Source organism: Myxocyprinus asiaticus, chromosome 30, assembly GCF_019703515.2.
Source record: "Myxocyprinus asiaticus isolate MX2 ecotype Aquarium Trade chromosome 30, UBuf_Myxa_2, whole genome shotgun sequence".
NCBI lineage: Eukaryota > Metazoa > Chordata > Actinopteri > Cypriniformes > Catostomidae > Myxocyprinus > Myxocyprinus asiaticus.
Window position 1 is genome coordinate 6430184 of NC_059373.1, and position 24014 is coordinate 6454197.

At 37.4% G+C, this 24014-nt stretch overlaps 2 protein-coding genes across 2 annotated transcripts in view; both read right to left on the reverse strand.

Annotated features, from left to right (window-relative positions):
• LOC127420846 (syntaxin-1B) overlaps positions 1 to 10452 on the reverse strand; it is a 71223-nt gene extending 60771 nt beyond the window's left edge. Inside the window, exon 1 of the mRNA XM_051663408.1 lies at positions 10177 to 10452. Coding sequence (XP_051519368.1) covers positions 10177 to 10206 — 30 coding nt within the window. The 5' untranslated portion in view covers positions 10207 to 10452. The remainder of the gene's footprint in view (positions 1 to 10176) is intronic.
• Positions 10453 to 12458: 2006 nt separating this feature from the next.
• prf1.3 (perforin 1.3) lies at positions 12459 to 19595 on the reverse strand. The gene is made up of 4 exons (XM_051663400.1): positions 19570 to 19595; positions 15603 to 16110; positions 13715 to 14584; positions 12459 to 12911 (listed from the first exon to the last, which is right to left on the reverse strand). The coding sequence occupies exons 2-4, from the start codon at positions 16103 to 16105 to the stop codon at positions 12647 to 12649; spliced, it is 1638 nt and encodes a 545-aa protein (XP_051519360.1). The 5' UTR covers positions 16106 to 16110; positions 19570 to 19595; the 3' UTR covers positions 12459 to 12646.
• Between the last annotated feature and the right edge of the window lie 4419 nt (positions 19596 to 24014).

The following is a 24014-nucleotide window of genomic DNA, read 5'->3' on the forward strand; positions in this document are numbered from 1 at the left end:
AGACGCATCACTGTTCCATTATAAGAGTTCTTTGTGAGTGAAATACCCTATCATTTATTTACATGTAGGGCCTACACAAGCATACTATAGAGCGCAAATTATGATTAAAACTTGCATAATATTAAGCGTACAATATAAAGATTATGCATAGTGGCAATCTAGTAGCTTCTAGACATTTTTAAAATTTTTACAGCAATGCGGCCCGCAGCACCTCATTTTTTTCTGCATTTGGCCCCCGACCGAAAATGTTTGGACACCCCTGATGTAGGGCAACCTCAGAGACCCGGGTTCTGCTCCCACAGAAACCAGGAAGTAATTGCGTTCACATACACAATGGTAAGCACGATTGTGAGGTTTCATTTTCGCTTTAAAATGACACTTTTACTTCACTGACGGTTAGGCTAAGGGTTGGGGTTTGGGTTAGAGTGTATGTTAATCAAATATGCATTCCTATTGACTGTATTACATCATTTACAGCAAAAACAACAACAACTAGATTTCGCGGCACGCTTTGGACATTTCACCCAGAAACTGGAATCTCAGACATGGGCATACGTTTAACAACATTTCCAGCTTTGGCCACTAGGGGGCAGTGAATCAAATTTTGCTTAACAGATTTCAGCAGCAGAACTTTTGACCTACTGTTGCAGAATTCAGTGTGATCAGTCTGAAAAGAATTGGGTGCTGTAGAAACCTCTACCTTAATCTAATGAAATTTTGCTTTTCATATGTTGCCAGTAAAATAATAATAATAATAATAATAATATTTCGTCAGAATACACTGTTACTTCTGAATAACCATCAATGGAAAACATCAATTTTGCCTGGATAATGGTGTAGTTATCTACCAGCCAAACCTTGACCCCCCGTCCATCAATGACACTACCTCAGCCATCCTCATATCCATGACCTATCTGTTGCATTGGTTGCAACAGTGGCCAACTTATTATTTGTATAGTCCCCTCTACCTATCACTCTCCTAATTATTATCTACCTGTTATGGCCCCCTCGGCTGACAAGGCACCTACTGTGCCTACTTTCCCCATGAGCCAGCTGCAGTGTTGTTTGCTGCTTATCTTTCTGATACTTTCTCTGTGAGTCCTGTTGTCTGCCGGGGTTCCTCCCCTGCTTCTATTCCATCTGTCTAGAGAATTAATCCCCCACACATTCTTAAAAAAAACATTTTGAGTATCTAACAGGTAAGCAGCTGATCGGCTCAAAGAAGTCATTTATAAGCCACAACTGTATATATTTCCTTTATCTCTTTGATACATTATATCAAACATATATACACACAGACACAATGAGTTATGAATGAAGACACAGAGCAAAAAGACTTTGCCAGTAAGCTCAGAGTTCCTAAACAGTCTATGGACATGCAGTTTTTGGAGAAGATTAATTATGTAGGCTATGTTCAGAATGTAATACTAGCTACAACAATGTGCAGTGTACACTGTATTCTACCTACTATTTTTTGTCATTAACAATTTTTATTGATTCCATACTGAGATTTAAACAAACAGCACAAGAATACACAGAATCAACTTTTATCAATTATATGCTCACCCACCCACCCGTCACCCAACATACATCCCAGTGGTCAAACATTGAATAATAACAGACACACATATAAACAGACAGACCAAAGAAAATACTCGATGAAAAAAAAAAAAACATAAAATTAACCAACAAAAAAGAAAAAGGGTTCCACATATTAATTAATTTACATATATTTAATCAAAATTGTCCCTCTCCACTGCTCCTCCCTGGCAACCTTCTAGGAAGGCCAAATAAGTGCCCCACTTCTTACCATAAGCACCCAAACTGCCCAGCCGTCTATGTGACATCTCTTCAAAAGCCGTCACTCTCCCCAACTCGGTGCACCACTCATGAAATGAGGGTGCACCAGCTGACTTCCATCCCCTAAGAATTACCTGCCTGCCGATCATCACACTGGTAAGAACCCAGTTTTTTATATATTTGTTAATTATGTTAATACCCGACCCATCACCCAAAATGCAAAGTCTGGGGCAAAATAAAATCTGAGTGCTCAAGACCTCACAGATAAAATTCTGAACCCTCGACCAACACTCTTGAATCTTAGTACAGAACAAAAAAACATGGGTTATGTCCCCATCCTCCAACTGGCATCGCCAGCAAGTAGGTGTGTCTTTAAGGCCAAGCCTATACAATCTAGAGGAAGTCCAATAAAAACGATGCAGAATCTTAAATTGAATGAGGCGCACCCTTGCATCCTTAGACATAGACTTGACATTTTTCTAAATCCTACCCATTCTCCATCTTCCAGTACTAAATTCTTAAAGTCTCTCTCCCACAACTTCTTAAGGGATGTTAAAACCCCATCCCCTAGATGCTGAATTAGCCAGGAATAGTACGCTGAAGCTTCATTACCTTTTCTAAAAGCAGCAAGCACCATCTCAAGAGTGTCTGCCACTTTAGAGGGCTGCGTACTACACCCAAAGGTGGTACAAAGTAGATGGCGCAACTGTAAGTACCTGAAGAATTGAGATCTGGGTATCCCAAAACCGCTGTATTATATTTTCAAAGGATCTTAATGCTCCATTTTCATACAGGTCACCCAGCAACACCCTTCTCAATCCATTCTGTCCAGCAGAAAGGGGACTTGTTAATGTAACCAAATACTTGCAGAAACGTTTAGGTAAATGCTCAAATTGAACACGCGGGAAACTTTTGTCCACACTAAATGCATGTGTGAGATAACGGGATGTGTCTTTACTTCTCCGGGCAGCTTGGTAGAAAGACTTTGCAATGGCAAGACAGGGGCAAGGACCTCCTGTTCAATAAAGAGCCAGGGAGGGGCTCTCTCAGGTTGAAGCAACCAATGTGCCAAATGTCTGAGACCGAAAGCATAATAGTAAAACAAAATCTTGGGAAGACCTAACTATGTAACTTACTGGAATGCAACCGAGGGCGTTTACTATTCCAAATAAAGGATTTAGCTATACTACCAAGTTGTTTAAAATAAAAGAGGTGAACTTCAATGGGGAGAGACTGTAGTAGGTAGTTAGGGTTAGTTTATTGTTTATTTTTATAATATTAACCTTCCCAGTTTTTTTATTAAAGGGACAAAATTAACTCTAACTAAATCACTCAAATTTGCTGGAAATAAAATGGCCAAATAATTCATGCCCTGCTTGGGCCACTGGAAGGTGCCTGGTTGAAAAGCCGTTACAGGGCAATATGCTGTCAGAGCCAAAGCTTCGGATTTAGACCAATTCACTCTGTATCCTGAGAATTTAGAAAATAAATTAATAATTCTGTGGAGGCAAGGCACAGATCTAGTAGGGTCGGAGATGAATAATAAAATATCATCTGTGTAAAGCAAAAGCTTATGTGCCACACTTCCCGCCACCACCCCTGGAAAATCATCTTCTTTTCTTATCGCGGCTGCTAATGGTTCCAGGGCAAGACAGAACAATAAGGGGGAAAGAGGGCAACCCTGCCAGGTGCCCCTATCCAGAATAAAATAATCTGAAATTAGTCCATTCATTTGAACTGCCGCTACAGGGTGTCTATAAAGTAACTTAATCCACCCAATAACAGTATTCCCGAACATGTACATTTCCAAAATCTTAAATAGAGAATCCCATTTTACCATATCAAATGCCTTTTCGGCATCAAGTGAGATGGCAGCGACTGGAGTCCTATCGTTCACCACTGCCCATATGACATTAATGAAACGCCTAATGTTATCAGAAGAGTTACGGCCCCGAATAAAACCCACCTGATCTATACGTATAAGAGATGTCATAACTTTAATTAATCGGTTGGCCAGAATTTTTGACAATATTTTAATGTCTAGCTGGATCAGGGAAACTGGATGGTAACTCTTTCACTCACTTGGATCCTTATCCTTTTTAAGAAGCAGGAACTTCAGAACTATTTAGTCTGATAACAGTTAAATCATTAAAGTAAATTCACATAGGCTGAGATCGGAATGGCATTGGGATATGGCAAAAATAGTAATAGTAGTTGGAAGTAACATGTTCTCTTATCAGTCACATTTCAGCTCCAGCGTGTTTACCTTTCCCTTTGGAAGCGTGTTGTGTCAGCAGCATTGGAAACCTTGTTTCGGATCCCAATTTGAAATGAGTAAGTAATCGCATTTGCATAATCAGTGACAAAGCATGATTAGGAGGTTGCATTTATCCCTCTAACATTACATTTTTACTCCACTGATGTTTAGGTTTAGGGGTACAGTTTATAAAATATCCATTCCTATTCAGTGTATTACAGCCTGTACAGCTGAAAACAACATGCTTCACAACTTGCTTTTGGCACCCCTCTGTGGACATTTAATCTGGAAAATGGAGCTCACATGTGCCCATACCCCCACAACAGTAACCGCTTTGGCCACTGGGGGCAGTGTTTCACATTTTGATAAGCACAGACTGATTTCAGCAAACGAAAATTCAACCTACTGTTTCTGATTACACTGTAAGGTCAGTCTGATCGTAGTATGCCATTCCAAACTCTGCAATACTGTACACAGTAAACATTATAATTATATACTGCAGATATTTTTAAAGTAGTACGTTAGTATGCTATTCTGAACATCGCCAAACTGTCTATGTGTACAGTTAGCACTCAATTAGGATCAATTAGCACAATGTGCCGGACCCCTGCTTCTCTGGACAAAATAGCCAAGATACAGTGATGATGTCACTTAGTCTTGCCTTTCTGGTGCTTCTGAGTAAATTAAATCTCAGGCTGCCAACCTTCAACATCATACCTGCAGTTTCTAGCAAAATGATTATCCAGAAATCATAATAATTAAAGTTTTGCATCGGTAAAGGTTGAAAAATGACAAATAATTATAATCTAAAATAATGCAGGACAATAATAACATCAATAATAAAAATAATAATAAAATCAATGTATCTAAATACTTCTTTTTGAAAGATGCAAAACAAACCAAGATAATGAAACTCAGTAATTATGGCATCTTTTCCATGCCATTATTATAAAATGAATCACTCAACAACAGTCAGTTGTAACTCAAATATTAATTTGGGACTAAATTGACTGTACTTACTCATTTGTTATGTCTTTTCTTGTTATTTTGCTTGCTTGTTTGTTTGTTTGTTTGCAGTCAACATCAAACAGTTTGCCAAGTTTCTTTCCGATTCCCCTGTTTATTCTCATTTATTCATTAGCCAGTCCCCAACTGGATGCAGTATATTTATTGTGTGGCAAACTATGCCCTACATTGATTTGAGTTTATCAGCAAGGAGTAGTTGACGCATTATGTCCATTATCTTTTTAGTCATTTATTTTCCCCTTTACATATAATTTCGACAAATGCATTTTTAAAAGTACAAATACTCCATATAATTAAAATGGTCATATAAACTGCATAAAGAATGACCTAAATGTTGTATAAAATAGTTTTAGGTATTGGTATAGCAAGTCATGTGTCAACTTTCCATAATCATCTCATGTCAGCGACCCATAATCATATGACTAAATATGAATTTTAATATTCTCAAAACAAATCAGTTCACTTCAATTCGATATTTAATTATGGAGGCTATACAAGCAGGCAACAGCATCCAGGCAGGTCTTGTAACCTATTCTAACTTTCCCAGGGTCTTGCAAGCATGACTCGCTACATGACAGGCTGACAGATTACTCATCTAACTTACTCTTAATATACATCATTATGAAGGCACAACAGAAACATATTTCCTATAACTTGTTTCACTCTCAGTAACGCAAGTATAGTTCACTCACTGTACAATTTACATTTAGCAGCTTAAATACGCCTTTACCTCTGAAGCCTGTTAGCTGAGAGGCAAAGAAAGAAAGAGAGAGACAGAGGCTGTGAGACAATGAGACATTCAGCCTCGTCTCCCTCAAGGACAATTCAGGGCACAGTGAAGCACATTGTGCATGTTTATTATCACAAGTTTATTTAGAACAATTTTGTTCAAATATCATGCTTTTTATTTAATATTTATTGCCTGCTTGCTCTATCACATTAATGCTACAATGCTGACATAATCTGCATCCACTTTTCAAAAGACACAGGCATCAATGGCCATCACTCATAAAAAGATATAGAATTACAAATTTGACTTCTCACACATTTATATCCACTTGAAAGGCTATATATTATGTAATCTCCAAAATAAAATATATAATCCATACTATGTTTAGCACGCAATAATTTTTTTGCAAGCTGTTAGTATGTAATCATTAGAAAATAAGTTTACTAATCTTCTTTGGAGTGTTGAAGAAAGCCATTATATAATATAAGCCAATAGATGAGTGAAAACAGTTTGGCCACCTTGGAACAAAATACATCCCCACCTGCTTACAACGAATATACAAGAGGAAAAAAATACTTCAGGCTGTAATTATCTCATTCAGATCTCTCCCCTGTTCAGCTATGCACACCATAAAAAAGGCTTTTACTGTTTCAAACTAAAGCTAATTTTGAAAAGGGCAAGGTCAGTGAATGCTTGTCTGATTTCTCCTTGCTTGTCACCGCTATGCACTGACACGCTCGCACTGCGCAAGCCCACAGTCCAAGTACCGTACACTTCCCTCACCGCGCAACCAGTACGTCACAGTGATGCTGACGATTACATACACGACATCAGCCACAACATTAAAACCACCTGCCTAATATTGTGTAGGTCCCCTTCATGCCATCACAACAGCACCAACCCATATTTCAGAATAGCATTCTGAGATGATATTCTTCTCACCAAAATTGTACAGAGCGGTTATCTGAGATACCGTAGACTTTGTCAGTTCAAATCAGTCTGGCCATTCTCTGTTGAACTTTCTCATCAACAAGACATTTCCATCCGCAGAACTGTCACTCACTGGATGTTTTTTGTTTTTGGCACCATTCGGAGTAAATTCTAGAAACTGTTGTGTGTGAAAATCCCAGAAGATCAGCAGTTACAGAAATACTCAAACCAGCCTGTCTGGCACCAACAATCATCCATGTGATTATCTAATCAGCCAATCGTGTGGCAGCAGTGCAGTGCGTAAAATCATGCAGATATGAGTCAGGAGCTTCAGTTAATGTTCACATCAACCATCAGAATGTGGAAAAAATGTGATCTCAGTGATTTGGACCGTGGCATGATTGTTGGTGCCACATGGGAAGGTTTGAGTATTTCTGTAACTGCTGATCTCCTGGGATTTTCACACACAACAGTCTCTAGAATTTACTCCGAATGGTGCCAAAAACAAAAAACATCCAGTGAAGGGCAGTTCTGTGGATGGAAACGCCTTGTTGATGAGAAAGTTCAACAGAGAATGGCCAGACTGGTTCGAACTGACAAAGTCTACGGTAACTCAGATAAACGCTCTGTATAGTAGTGGATCCTGGCATAGGCGATATAGACAGGCGCCTTGGGCAGCAACACTCTCTGGGGTGGCACAACAGGGTACCTGATCGATCACCTCTACACAGAGCTCGCAAGATCGCGATGGGAGAAAGGTGCCCCGAAATGTGCCACCCTGCCCCTGGCTCGTGATGGCTGAAAGGTGCCCCAAATCGTGCCGCCCCCACCCCTAGCTCGCAAGTTCGTGATGGGAGAGAGGTGCCCCAAATCATGCCACAGAGCTCACAAGATCGCAATGGGGAAAATGTGCTCTGAGTTGTTCCTGACAGGCTACTCAGCCTAAAAGGCTCCAAATGGTTAGGATTATAGATGTTCAGAATGTAAGATAATCATAATCAACTGTATAGGTACACCGTGACACAGGATCGACTCAGTGGCCTTGAGAAAATAAGTATCAACCATGTGATTGCTGGGCAGATTTGACAAAGTCATTGATGACTGAATTACGTGAAATAGCACAAGCAGCAATCTGTAAGTATTCTGCCATATATAGTCTTTATTTATTGACTATAATATAATTGTGCAATTTAAGTTCTGTATATATAATATACATATTAATATAATTTGCCTAATATATATATACTATTTACACATGTATATTGTTACTTCACTTCTATATTCATTGTCTAGTTATCCCCAAAAATGAAAATTCTCTCATCATTTACTCACCCTCATGCCATTCCAGAAACATGGCTTTATTTCTTTTGCAGAATGCAAATGAAGATTTTTAGAAGAATATTTCAGCTCTGTAGGTCCATATACAATGCAAGTGAATGTTGGCCAGAACCTTGAAGCTCCAAAAAGCACATAAAGCCAGCATAAAATTAATTCATCCAGGGTTTAAATCTATGTCTTTATAAGTGTGGGTGAGAAATAGATCGATAATCCATTTTTACTCTAAATCTCCACTTAAACTTTCAGATCTGAAAGTGAAACTAAACAGGCATCACATGTGACTTTAAGATGTGAAAGTGGATATATATAGTCAAAAAATTATTTAAATATTTTCTGTTTCTCACTCAAACCTATTATATTGCTTCTGAAGACATGGATTTAATCACTGGAGTCTTATGGACTACTTTTATGCTGCCTTTATGTGGTTTTTGTAGCTTCAAAGTTCTAACCAACATTTACTTGCATTGTATGGACCTACAAAGCTGTTTTGGCGGTACGAAGGGGACCTATACAATATTAGGCAGGTGGTTTTAATATTGTGGCTGATCGGTGTAAAATGTGATTATTACCCAATCATGTCGCATCAGATTCGCGTTGAACTATTAACACAGTTAGCTATAAGCAAGACTAATAATAGCCTATATATTTCTAAAAAGAAGTGTGGCGACGCCAGCGTCAATTCAGCGTCTGTTGGGCTTTGGGGAGTTTGCACGCGCATCACGTATAATTGCGAATTCTGTAAATCCAATTACTGGTAGATTACACTTCTTTGCTGCGCTTGATAAGTAAACGCTGTTATCAGATGCTTCGGGTCTGCAGTGGTCTCCAGGGGAAGTCTCGGACCGATTCAGTTTGGGGTTTTTATACTAATGACTTTTAGAAGCAAGTGGCTCACCAAAGTCTCACACAGTTCTCACTCTACAGTGTCACAACGGTAGTGATATTGCATGTATTTCTGTTGGCTTATGAAGTTGTCATTATTTGTGCAAACATTTTATAAATATATATAGATATTTAGGCTACACCCCCCTCCCCTCGTTCGGTCCCTCACGAGCGCACCACGCACTCGCGCGCACACTGATTAGTGCATTGCACTGGGTTCAGGCGTTTCCTTTAAGATATTATATTGATCTCTAGCGACGGAAAATTTGTGGAGGTTGGCCGACGCATTAAAGCCGCAAGTCCCACCTTTGATATTATTCAAGAACAAATTAAATTAAGAAGTCGCGTACCGTCGCGACCACACATAGAAATACTTTGGCGGCCATGTTGTATTCATATAGCTCAATCGGGAGATACATGCAACAATATACCCGTATAAACGCCTTTTATGTTTTAATATAGGGGCAAACTGGCAAAGAACAGAACAATGCACGCTGCTATAGTCGCATATCCCACCCAATGTTCCAAATGCGTCCAAAGATTACATGCATCCAGGGATAGCTGATTGAGCTTTAGTGTGGAGGTAATCAAAATTCCCTGGTGCAGAGCCCTTTGCAATATCTAAAAGAGTTAAGAGCGTATGGAACAAGGATACCCGGGGCAAATGGATGTTATTTTTTGTTAAAAAAAATAAATAAATAAAAATAAAAAATCTAGGTATTAATAATTAATCATGCCGTGATCACAGAATTTGATATCGGGATGGTGCGTAGCCTTTCGATGTAAGGAGACAGCCTATAACTGTCCGCAGCTATAGCCTACCCTAGATCACACTCATGGGCAACATGTATCAGAGGTAGTGTGTTTCTATGCATGCTAATGTGGGGGGCTCTTTGCGCGAATTACGCCATATAACCCGATTTGATCGATACATCGATACGCCGTCCATCACACATGGAACGCTGCTCGCTTAAGTAGCGACATTATAACCCGAACATATGTACGGTTGCATTTTGAATTAAAGACAGAGAGAAAATTGAAAAATGTATTTGCAATTTTGTTAAACCGTACCATACCCGTTAGTGCTCAACCGTGAGCGCGCGGCACTGACATGTCAGCCGCTGACGCCCGGTTGCGGTGAAGAGATGGAGAATAAGGGAGGAGATGAGCGATAAGGCTTCATGGAGGAAACGGTACAAAAATGCAGACTTACACTTCGTAGTTCCTGCGTACGATCCTTCATTTTTTCCCCGCCGTGCTGGCCAAAAACGTCGCTTGAGATTTCCGCTTCGTTCGTGTATTTATTATCAAGTGTCTGGCTCCTTTTAATTTTTGTTTCCACAGATTCGGGTGGTTTTCAAAGAGGGGACGCCCTGTTATCCCCCTCTGCGCTATTTCACGACTTTTTCCTTTTCCCCTATTCCTGGTTCAGTGATGGTGCTTCCTCCGTGGCGGTGCAGTAATGCCCCGCAGCGCGCTCTGACTCCAGCACACGAATGCGATTCCGAACGCGGTACTGATGCTGCAAAAAAGAGGTGGGGGCAGGGGAGCGATGCAGAGGGATGGAGCGCCTCTGCGCATGCGTCGCCGTCTCCTCTCCATCCCTTTCACTTTACCTGCCGCCCCTCCCCCAGTCCTCTCTCTTTCTGTACTGTGTCTCCGCAGCGCGTAATAGCCCGACGCTCTCCATGCTAAGCAAGGAACTGTAGTTTGTTGTAAGCGGAATGAAAACGCAGAGGGGCATTCCTGTTCTGTAGTACCTTTTGTACCCTGTAACTCTGAAAAAATGAATTATTAGGAAGTATTTCTCTAAACAGTTATATCAGACTTAACGTAACATGCTTGGGTCATGCTCAAGCGCTTAGATGTTATTCATTAGAGCTTGTTTATTTAAATAATGGCAACAAAATGAACAGAATGGAAATGACGCACGATGCACAGTTAGGGATTGATAGTTTACATGAGAGAGACGATTTTAAAATATTCTGCTTTTTGTACCAACATTTGAAATTTTGACATCATCAGATACATTTCTGTAATTTTATCAAATGGGATGGAATGTGGGACAAACCATATAATAACACAAAACACAACTGGAGTTTGTGCCATTGTTTTCCCATCAGAAATGATGTCACCTCCTGGAACAATAGTAACTTATATAAGTATAAGACAAAAGAATGGAAAGTGATATTGAGGACGTTGCTATAAAGCTATAAATTGTTATAAAAAGCTATAAATTGATTACAAATGAAAACAATATTGGCAAAAACATTTACAGATACAGGAAAAAACTACGTTTAAAGGCTAACCTCAATCAACAGCAATAGACCTTTTTCACACTCCGGGTTTTGGAAGGCGGAAGTAAACGATTGCAGGGTAAACTTCAATAGCGGTGAATGGGAGTGAATGGGAGATCACAGCAAATATTATTTTCACTTACCCATTTGCTCCAATAGCAAAAGAAAAAACCCACTATTACATCTGAATGACCTTCCAGAAGAAGAAGAAGAAGAAGAAGAATAATAAGAGCGGTGGATTAAGACAGTCAGATGGGAGAAGATGCCAAATTTACTGTCCCTCTCTCTGCAGCTGTAATAGAAACCCCCTAACAGCTGTGGTAATTCAGTTTTTAAAATTAATTCCAGGGTAATATAACACAAAGTATAATGTTATAAAGACAGATATGTGCCTCATACTCAAAATATTCTTTCAATGACATTGCAGTGACAATGAATGATGTTTTAATGGTATTGAAGGATGTGCTTCAGTCATCTGTGCACCACTATTGTAAACGTAAGCAGGTGATAGAACAATAGCACATTATTTGCTGTTGATTGAGACATTTTGACCACGAAGCAATTTTATCTCATTTTAATGTAAGATTTATTTTTATAGGACTAGTCTCACAAAGCAGCGTTAAAGAGGTTTGGGCCTAAATCAACTAAAAACAGTGGAGGGCCTTATGTGGATACTTCCTGGGTAGGGTAGGGTAGGGTCTATCCTACAGAGGGTGCTGTGTGGCTCAAAAAGTGTTTGGTCCTATTTGTAACATAAACATTCCTTAATTCCTCTGTGTTTTTATGCATTTACTTGAATTCGTAATGCATTTGAGATATTAAGCAGCACTTGGCAAAATGTATCAGGTTAGGTGGGTTAGGGTGTGGAGACCCACACTACCCCATGACTATTATAGAAGATGTCTAAAAAAAAATTGAGATTGAGAATCAGTTGAAACCTATTCTAATGTAATGTGCATAGACAACTAAGCATTGACTTCCTAAAGAATGTAACCACTGTCAATGTGTTTTTTTCAAAACCTTGCTCTGTTTTTTCGACATGTCAGCATTTGCCTCAACCAATGACGGAAGTTTGGGCGGGACTTTCAGTTTGTCCGAACAGTTAGTCAGGGTGTTTGGAAACATCAACATTATTTTTGCATTTCTGTTTGGTGCCTCTAACGGTGCAGAAATCACACACTTCACAATTTAACGTGTTTATTGAAAGTAATCCTGTAATCACTGTGTTAAAATAAGCAGTTGAAATGTATCTTATTAAAAACTAGTTGCTGAGATGGTCCTGAGATAGTAGCCACTTTTAAACATTAATTATCTAATAAAAATAATAAAAAAGCATAATCTAGAGTATTATTAGAGAAAAGAAGCATTTGTGGCAAAACCATTAGATTATTGAAATGAAATGGGCTGCTCTCTGCCAATGGGGTTGTAATACGTTAAAGTACTGTCACCATCTGGTGTCGGAGCATATTTCTCACAGTATGACCCTGTAAGACTTGGGCCACACTTTGCAGTGAAGGACACTTTAAGAGAGCCGTGCTTAAGTCCAATAGTTTTCTGTACATTGTTTCCTTGCACCGGGACTATAGAACCCTTTCCCAACAGATCATCATCCCAGCGGTTGTCACGGTCCCACACCTCAAATACCAATGGCCTGTCAGGTAGATGTAAGAAGTAAAATGAATATTATTAGAGTATGAAGTTTCTTTATGTAGAGAGACATAATCACTCTTGTTGGAAATATGTTTTTTAATAGAAAAAAAAAAAGTATTTCCAACAAGATTCCAAAATCAAAACATTGAAGTATCAAGTCTGAGATTCCCCCAAATTATGAAAACTGATTATAAACAAGATTTCCAATTGATAACATGCTTCTAATGTCCTCCATGCAATATTTTTACACTGTATAACTATTCTATTCTACCAGTTATCTGTTTGGGTCAATTTGATTGTATTTTTCTACAGCGTGTTTTTGCTGTTGTCAGATTGATCCCAAACAGAAACAACTTCGGATCAGAGTTAACTCTCTTATAGGTGAATACCTATTTGTGATACAACAGATGGTTAACACTTCAATAATACATGTCTACTGGGTTTTGATTTGATCAGGGGAATATAATTAAAGAATTTGAAGGGGCAATAATTATGTTGACTTTTAAATTACCACTATTATTTTTACATGAACATCACTGGGGTCTCTGGGACCCCAAGCATAAAGAACGTAAAATAAATCTCAACAGAACATAAATGGTAAAAGTTATGCTCACAAACTGACTTTGCAAACATAACCACTACCCTATTGAAAAAAATGACAAGTTAAACCAGCTTGAGATGGTTTGCTGGTTTAAGCTGGTCATGCTTTCTCTCCCAGCCTGGCCAGGAGAAAAGTGCCCAAAACCCATAAGACCAAAAAAGCTGTGTTCAGCAGTGTATTTTATGTCTTTATCATTCACTCACGTTTTCATCATCAGATCCACGTCTCCAAGTTGAACATGGTAGTTCCACTGAGGAAAGTTGTTGTTCCAAATCACAGGGCTTTCATGTGGATTATTTTTATAGATAACTTTTACATAACCATCCGTTTTAGAGAAGTAGTCTCCCCACAATCCTGACGCACTCACTACTATCACGTTCAAAGTTGCCACTCCTGACTTGGTTGAGCAGCAGTTACCATCCACATTACTATGACCACTGCATTTACATGCACAGTTAGGTTTACGGTGACCCACCTTGCAACTGGAGGGGCAAGCAACTGATATGGCACTTTTGGTGATGTAGTTGCTGATGGCAGCCCGTAGACTAGCTTTTCTGGCCGAGTCATTTTGCATCAACATATGCAGTGAGCTCAAGGTGTAGGACACAACTCCAGGGATCTTCTTCAAGGACTTGAGCCAAACGCCATAACCACTCTGGTTGCTTGGATTAAAGAGGATGTCTTGCTGCTCACCGTTACCCCCCAATATTTCAGTATCGCGGTCAGAGAAGGCGGCGCTGAAGCTTTTTCCCCTCTCTAGTTTTTGTTTTTTGCCATTACAGTAGCTTGATTGTCCGCTCACCTTCACGCCTTTGATGATGCCAGACGCCTCTGCCGATAAGCAGTTACTCACATCTTGCACTGAAAGACCAGTCATGGCAACCTTGCAGGTCTGAATTGCAGTGGTTGTGTGTACTCGACCGCCCAGGTCGACCCTTCGCAAAAAGTGCGTTCCGTAGATAGAGATAAAATGGTTGTACGCTGCCTCTGACTTGCTGTTAAATTGAACAGGAAGGGCTCGGAGGGAACTGCTAAATTCTTTGGTCAATGGAGGAAGAGCATGAAGACGAAATCTGAGATGAGAGATGAGCAAAGGCTATGTGTTAGTACTACGAATTTTGGTGAAAGAAAATCAACTCTAGTTAAAGAGATCAACCAAAAATGAAAATTCTCCCATCGTTTTCTTATCCGTTTTCAAGTTCCATCCAAACCTGTATGATTTTGTCTCTTCCTTGAAACACCAAAAGAGCTGCTCTTTTCAATGAACCAAAGGACAAATAGGCACCAAAAATAGGCTTGATCTCATGAAAATTACCTAGCTGTGGCAACATTTTCCTAAATGACATTTTGTGGTTCATTACGCATATCACGGCAGTTCCAAGATGAAATGGCCACTGTGGCAGTAAAAGCGAGTTAAATGTTCTCCCAAAGAGATGAGGTTTTTAATGTTAATGCTTTATCAAGATTTAAATAAACAAAGCCTACCTCCCTACCCTAAACTTTAAACCTAAACCTAACCAATAGTGTCAATTGCAATTGCAACCACGTAATTTTGTGGTGCTTCTATGACATTTTTGGACTTGCAAGTGCAACGCTCCATCAGTTGAGCTATCTCGCAACTTCATCATGATGGAATAAGCTTGTAAGTTGAATAAGTTGAATATGTAATGCAAATGTTAAAATGTATCGTATAGTGTTTATGAACTGATAATCTGCCATTTTTACTCATGATTTGTGTGAAAGAGAATAAAAGTCGTTGTTGCTGTCACACATTTAGTGTTCATTCCAACAGGAAAAAGCTGCAATACATAGAACGAACCACGTAAAAATAATTTTGCAAAAATGTAGGTATACGGTGAGCTCATTATTCCATGAGAACAGGCAGAATTGTATGGGAAAGAGCAACTTGGACATTCTGCTAAATTCCTTTTGTGTTCCACAGAAGAAAGAAAGTCATATTGTTTTCAGTTAACGATTATGGAATTTTCATCTTTGGGAGAATGATTCTTTTAACATTTTAAGTTGTAGTTACTGTAAATATAAACAAGTGCCCCAAAAACCATGCACACACACGTATATACCCAGACTTACGAGTAATAGCGACAGGAGATGGTATGGCTTGTGTAGGAGTACTTGTCTTGAGATGCATGGCTCTTGGCAAACCTCGCTGACCTCGAATGAGTGCCACCTACAGCCACGCCTGCCACTGCTGGCACACTCAGCCCCACCTTCCAGCTGACACTGGCTGTATTGGTGGTGTCTTTAAGAACTGAGCTGGCTGACTCGTACACTTTGGCACTGAGGCTTTGGCGGCATTGCACCTTAATACGCCAGTCAACTACTGAAGCAGGCAGCTTCTGTTGCTGGTTGAGCAGTTTATTTTCACACTTGGTGCAGTTGCCATGCTCTTTTCCAGACATGTAGTTCCACACATCCACCACGAAGGCTCCGGTGGTCTTCATTCGCACGATGTCAAAGCCCTCTCCCACCAAATTATGCCCAGGCACGAATGGGAGCTTCTCACATTCAGTGCTGGGGGCCGTTTCGCAACACAGGGCAAGGGGGAGAAAGAGGAGCAAAAGAAGGGGAGCCATTTGCACTGCAGGTGAAGAGAGACAGGGGATTAGAATAATGTAAGACTTGTTCATTATTGTATATCGTTTATATAGACTTTATTCACGCTAGCGCCATCTTTGATTTTTAATGGGAATGAAAACTAGGCTGTGAGGGATAGACCTACAGTCTCTTCAATGGCATGAATGGTATAAAGCTGTATAATGCTCCTAGATCACATCTGATTTTCCTCAACTCATGTTGTCTGGAGTTCTTTGTATACTGAACGATCTTGGACAGATATTTTGTTTTGTCCGTGGAACGATCCAAAAAAACTTTAAACTGCAGTACAGCCCACAGAAGAGGCTGTAAGTCTATCCCTCACAGCCTCGATCATTCCCATTAAAAATCAAAGATGGCACAAGTGTGAATAAGGTCTGAATACTTTTAAATATACTTTCATATATACTTTTATAATTATACATTTTATTTTATTTGTTTATTTATTTTGGTGTTCATGCAACTCAAATTGTACACAACAAAGAAACATTATCGTACATGTAGCCGAAAAAATGTATACAATCTTTTGATCTTATCACAATCACAATTCATAAATTCAAGAGCAAGATGATTATTTAACAGTACCTAAATCGCATCAACTTAACAATTAATTAATACAAACATTTACCACAAATACCTTCATTTAAGCAACTTATAAACACATAACACTGTTTAATAATGCAATTTAATACATCTCTAATTCATTAATACTTAAGGATCCAATCTTTCATACCTTTTGAGCACTTCATTTCTAAACAATCTTTTAAATGTATTAATTGTTTTACACAATTTTAATTAACATCCAAGATTATTCCATAATTCCACCCCCTTATAGAAATGCATCTGTTTTTCAATTCATTCCTAACTCTATTGCTTTTGTTAAACACACATAATCCCTTTAAATTATAATGACTCTGTCTCTTAACCAACCATTTTTGGACATTTTGTGATAATGTACAATTATTAGTTTTATGCATAATCTGAACAATATTATATTCCACAAGGTCATTCAATTTCAGTATCTGTAATTTTAAAAATAAATGACTTGATGCTTCTCTATAATTACTTCTACAAATAATTCGTATTGCTTTCTTTTGAAGAATAAAAATTATATGTGTGTACGTTTTATAGGCTGTTCCCCAAACTGCAACACAGTATGTTATTTAAGGAATAATAATTGAGCAATACAATGCATATAATGCCTTTTCATTTAACCTGTCCTTTACTCTATGCAGAAGTGCAATCAATTTTGCTACCTTGGATTTTACTCAATTAATATGTGATTTCCAACATAGTTTTTCATCAGTTATAACTCCTAAAAATGTAATTTCTTTTACTCGTTCAATTTTTGTATTTTCAATTATTATTTGTCGATATGTAGTGATCACTTTATTACCAAATATCATGCATTTTGTTTTTCCAAGATTTAAGGACAATTTGTTTATATCAAACCATTTTTTTTTTACCTTTTTAAATTCTTGTCCCCAATCTTTAATACCCTCTAAATTCTCATCACAATAGAATAAACTTGTGTCATCTGCAAACAAGATACATTTAAACAACTTCGATACTATCCCAAGGTCATTCATATACAAAATAAATAATTTTGGACCTAAAACTGATCCCTGCGGCACTCCGCATCTTATCTGCATTAACTGTGTTACCGTATTATTTAAACTTACATATTGGTACCTATTTTTCAAATAACTTGTTGTCCTAGAATGAACAATACCTCTAACACCGTATTTATATAATTCCATTAGTAATAATTCATAATTTATGGTATCAAATGCTTTCTTTAGATCGATGAAAATTCTCATCACATAGTTCTTGTTATCAATTGCAGTAACTATTTCCTCTACTGATTCCGTTAGTGGCATTTCTGTTGAAATATCACTATCATTTTCTCAGCCTCATATCGCTTTTTATCTGCCTCAGCATCCATTCACTTTCATTGCATCTTTTTACATACAATGAAAATGAATGGTGACTGAACATTCTGTCTAACATCTCTATGATTTTTCCACAGAAAAAAGAAAGTCATATGGGTTTGACACAACACAAGGGTGGGTAAATGATGACAGAATTTTCATTTATGGGTGACTATTCTTTCAATAATTGTTCTTAAGTTGTGGTTAAGTTTGCAAACACCTGAATGGAAATTCTGAAAGAATTTCTGATGCGTCTATTTCCAGTTGAAATTGTTATCCTACAAGCATCAACATTGGATTATTAAATAATATATGCCATTCAAAACAGTTGAAAATGTGTTTTAAAAATGTAAAGTAATATAATTAAAATAAACAAATAACCAATTTCTCACTAAATATGGGTAAAATTGCATCCAACAGCAACTTACACTCTGAAATGTATAGCAACAATTTTTGTTCAAATATTGTTTGTTTGTTTCACCTTAAGTTACTTAAGGACAAAATTCTTATTTTCAGTAACAACCTGGCAAATACAAATGGCTAACCACTAAAGTCCAAGTTTGTATTTTGGCAACATTCAGAAACATTTTATCTTAATGCATATTAATGCAAGTTAATATTTTTGGAATATAGCCATTTTTCAATAACTAAACATGTTGGTAATTGAGAAGAATATAAGGCAATACATAGCAATATAGCAATATTCCAAGTAAATATTTGACATGTAGCCTAATATTCTTCTCAATTTCCAACCTGTTTAGTTATTGAAAAATGGCTGCATTCCAAAAAATAATAACTTGCATTAATATGCATTAAGATAAAATTTTTCCAAATGTTGCCAAAATACAAAAGTGGACTTTAGTGGTCAACAGTTTGTATTCCTATTTACACAACAGAGCCCATTCAGAAAATCAGATAAAAATTGGACTGTTACTACATTTTAAAGTGCTTTTTTGCCTACTATCTTGTCAAATGATCTCTGAAGGGGGATTATAAAATCATCTCCAAAAAGGATGTATAAGCAAATGGATGTTAGATTAATAAATCATGTAGAATTCATGACTTACAACTAGTAGGATTTTTGATTGAGGGCAAGCTATGCATAATTTTTACCATCACCCATGTATGTAAATACAAATGTCATTACAACAAATGTACCAAAAAAAAAAAAAAAAAAAAAGAAAACAACTGAATATAGACACTCTTAAAGCAATACTTATCTTATGATGTAGCCTATCAGAAATCACAAGTCACACATTCACGTTTTCAAATGCAGTGCAATTACTTAAAGATTGAAGTAACACAGCAGAATTGTTGCTATAAGGTGCTAAAGATGGTACATCAATTTTTTTCACTGAACTGTTTCTTAAAAAAGATACACAATCTAAACATTAATTCTACACTGTACCACACACACACACAGACATATTAGAGACAGTTAAATTGTGAATAATTCAAAATTCCTTTACAAACTATAAAAATATGAATAAATCAAGCTTGCAATTTATACTTACCTAGTTTGAGAGGTTGCTCTTAACAGTCTTGGTTGAACAGTAGGGCAGGGCAGAAGTTTCAGTTAAATAACACTCATGTTAAAAAAAAAAAAAAAAAAAAAAGGAAAAAGGGAGCAAAAAACATGACTCAGAAACACCTTTGTTCATGTTAAAACAGTAATATGTTCCCTTCACACTCATCTAACACTGCAAACTCAAAGAAACACAAGCACATATGTACACCCTTAAAAACGTTGTTTATTCACCTTTTGTCTTTATGGAATAAATGAAAAATTCAGGACATCATCCTGGTGTCATAAATTTTAGCAAAATGATTTTAAGTGGCTCGTACGAATCGCTGCAGTGTCCTGGTGGAATGAACACTAGAGGCTCTACAACTTTTATTCACTTTCTCACAAATTACGAGTAAATCGGCAGATTATCAGTTCATAAACACTTACTTTTCGCCCTGTTTCTCCACAATGCTATCTTATGACATCTAAACATATTTACTATTGTGTATGACTTGCAAGGCTATGTATTTTAACATTCACATTACATAACCAACTATATTTACTAACTTGTTCAAGCACAATCATATTGCAAAGTTGCTTAACTGATAGAGCATTGCACTTGCAATGCAAAGGACAGGGATACGAGTCCTGAAGAGCGTGCAAGTGGATATGTGAGCTGGAAGTGTCATAGAAACATGACAAAATGACATGGTTCAGCAACTGTGTGTTTTTATATCACATTTGCTTTTTTGAAACTATTGGTTAGGTTTAGGTTTGAGGTTTAGGGTCAGGTGGTCGATTTTGTTGATTTAAAACTCAATAGAGTATTAATCTTAACCTAATCTGTTTTCATCTCACATTTGCTGTTTCAGGCACTGTCGGTTAGGTTTCGGTTTAAGGATTAGGACCCTTTATTTCAATTGTGCTGTTTGGGTGTCCACATATTTTTTGTCCATATAATGTAGATGTAGAAGAGAACCCTTCTCAACTGTAAAATTAGATGCACTTTCTACAAATCAATCGTGACACATTGTCTTCCACTCCCGATAATTACTGCAAGGGGTCGTATGAAACAAGATTTAATATCAGTCTTGATTCTCTTCTGTCTGTCTGCTGAATTGAATGCATTCAATTACAGACTGTTGACCTCCATACTGGCTGTGATTGGCATCTCTGGATCTGGATTCTATTGGTTCTTATCTTACTTAAATGAAAAATCCTACCAAGTCAATTGGAAAGGATCACTCTCTGCACTCTATGCTCTCACTGCACGAATCGGAGTATACTCATGTGAACCGACCGCTTATAAGACTTAAAGGGATAGTTTACCCATAATTCTTTAATTTTGTCATTATCTATTCAGACTCATGTTGTTCCAAACATGTATGCCTTTCTTCTGTGGAAAAAAGGAGACTGTTAGGGCAGAATGTTAGGGAGTGACAGCCTCAGTCACCATTCATTTGCATTGCATATAACTGTAATGTTTCAGTCTTGTCTTGTGGCTATTTTTGAAAAAGTGTGTATTTTATTGTATATTCCCAGGCCCTGTGCACTTCCATTGTTAGTGCCTTACTGGAACCACTTTTTTTTCCTTCTGTGGTGTCCTTTAAGGATACTTGAAATATCAAGAAGTCTGATGACTCTTGACTCCATTTCATACAGGTCATCTTACTAGCATGCTTCAAAAATGGAATGAATATCTGACTAAACAGTTTTAGAGAGAAGCTGCGGTTCTTCACATCTTTCATCAGCATTGTTTGTATAAATGGTGTCTAAACCACTGTTCCTCTTTAAAGATAACACCAAAGCAAATCATTTGCCTTTGCCTCCAATCTTCTTTCAGCCATTCACGTATCAAAAATACAATTACCTTTGTTTTTCTTGAAATATAGACTACATTATATAGTGAGAGAAAGTCTGGATGTTCTTGGCTGAATATATGTTTTTCATTGTCTCAAAAATGTGTCTTTTTTAGACAAATATAATGAAGAAAAAGCAGCCATCAAGTGGCCAGAATACATAGAAACTTCTTTAATAATGTTAAACCCTCACAGACCCAAGTATTAATATTGATTAAAAAAAATCTCCTCTTTGAAAGAGTTTTTTGGTTTTTGGAAATACATTGCACAGTGGTAACGCTGGGCATTTAGGGTTGCAAAATGTCACCACTGTTTTAAAGACAGTAAGTGAAAGTTCTGAGTTCACACCACAATTCAATACACAAAAGAATAAAAAATTATTTATTACAAGCAGTAAGGGAAATTTCATGAACAGTTAAGAAATTTGACTTATTTAAAACTAAAAAGCACTATGGATATTGATCATATATTTTCTGGTATGATCAAAATAATACAAGAAATACCTTATATTTATATTAAATAATATCTCTTTGTAATGTATATTTATTACATCATGAATACAATAAAACAACAATATTTGTAATGATGGAATAGCACAGAAAACAGCTGAATATAATTTAGAATTCTTTATATATGATTCACTGAATAGGCTGCATTATGACAATATAGAAAAAGCTTGTGCCCATAGTTGCATTTTGCTACGTTTGTCTTAAACTTATAAAAGATTTTATTTTTGGGGAATGTAAACATCAGTTCATCAGTGATCAAATGTTTGGAATAAAGATGAAAAAATATTACAGGTCAAATACTTTAAAAATGTGTAACTAGTATTTTTCCTTTTTGTGTGACAATGCTGTTGTGACACTGTTCAGAGTGCCACCTATTGTTATGTTTTCAACCCCAATTCTGAAAAAATTAGGAGAGTATGGAAAATACTGATGGTCCTTTTCCTCTTTGGCCCCGAGAACATGACAGCTTTTTTTTCCAAAAACTATTTCAAATGTAGACTAGTCAGACCACAAAACCATTCGATTCCACTGTTCTATTTTCCATTTCAGATGAGATCGAGCCCAGAGCAGTCGGTGGCGCTTCTGAACAGTGTTGATGTATGGCTTCTGCTTTGCATAGCAAAGCCTTAACTTGCATCTGTGACTTGTTACTGACAAATAGGGTTTGAAAATAACAAAATGTCAATCAACCAATTACAGGTAGTTCATGCGCATTGGCATGTAGATGAGCAACATTTCCTGCCGCTGCACAAGAACTATCTGCATTTGCCATCTCTGAGTGACATATGACAAAAATAAATGCTGTTACACACAAAGATGCATGTTTGAAGAAACACATTTGATTATATTTTGAAGAACAGACAAAATGTTCTTCTGTATCCATTACAGATGAATGAGGGTTTTTAAGACAATGACGTCTGAGGGATCTGAGATCACATGCATTCAGATGTGGATTTCCAGCAGGAAAACGCCAAACCACACACTGCCAGGATTACAAGTGCTTTGCTGTGTAAGCAGAGAGTGTGGGTGCTAGATTGGTCTGCCTGCAGCCCTGATCTGTCTCCAAATGAGAATCTGTGGTGCATTATGAAGCATAAAATATGGCAACGAAGGCCCTCTATAATTGCAAATCTGAAGACCTGCATAATGGATGAATGGGAGAAAATTCTGCTTGCTAAACATTTCTTCAGTGCCCAAATGCTTAATAAGAGTTATTAGAAGAAATGGTGATGTTTCACAGTGGTAAACACTCGACTGTCCCAACTTTTTTGGAGCATGTTGCAATCATGTGATTTGAAACGAGTGTATGTTTAAATAAATAAATACACAAGGTAAAACATCAAATAATGTGTTGTAGTAGTGATTTTAATATTGCAAAGTGTGAATAGAATTTACAAATCACCCCTTATTGTTTTTATTAGCATTTTCTATATTGTGCCAACTTTTTAGGAATTGGTGTTGTAGTTTTTAACCCATATTTAATAAATATTTTTAATTGCTTTAAGCAAATGTTGCAGTTCTGTTAAGCTGGTTCTCTGAAGGTTAAAAAGCATCCTAGATGGCACTTCAAATGGTTGAGAGAATGTCCAGAGTGGGAGCTGTAATCTATAGGCAAAGCATATTTATGATTTGTTTAACATTTTTTGTCACTACATAATTCCCTTATTTCCATGTGTTATAGTGTTGATGACTTACTATTATTCTAAAATGTGGAAAATAGTAATAATAAAGGAAGAGTAAGCATGTCCAAACTTTTGACTGGGTGGTTTAGAAACTAAACTTCTTATTTACTTATTTAAACAATAGAGACGTTTCACTCGGTACATTTAGAAAACACAAGGTCACTTGAGGTGAATGTAATATCCTGAATCTCAGATTTACAGAGTCTGCTGAGGGAACATTGGAGATTGATTAGGTAGTTGATGTTTGCATGTTTTTGTGAGATGTGGAACACTGAGTGAATGTCTTTGGCATGCTGACTCCTCCAGAGAGACACTTCTTACCATTATGGTGGCTTAGTTTTATTACATTGATCCACAGGTAGTTATTCTGAGGGGCTAATGTAGGTCAGAGGAGACCAAACC

Excerpts from the sequence above, each read along its gene's own strand:
- prf1.3 (XM_051663400.1), bottom strand. The coding sequence starts at position 16,105 with ATGGCTCCCCTTCTTTTGCTCCTCTTTCTCCCCCTTGCCCTGTGTTGC. Across the intron at positions 14,585-15,602 it reads ATCTCCTGTCGCTATTACTC|ATTTCGTCTTCATGCTCTTC; the intron begins GTAAGTCTGGGT and ends CTCTCATCTCAG. Across the intron at positions 12,912-13,714 it reads GTGGATCTGATGATGAAAAC|GCCATTGGTATTTGAGGTGT; the intron begins GTGAGTGAATGA and ends TCTACCTGACAG.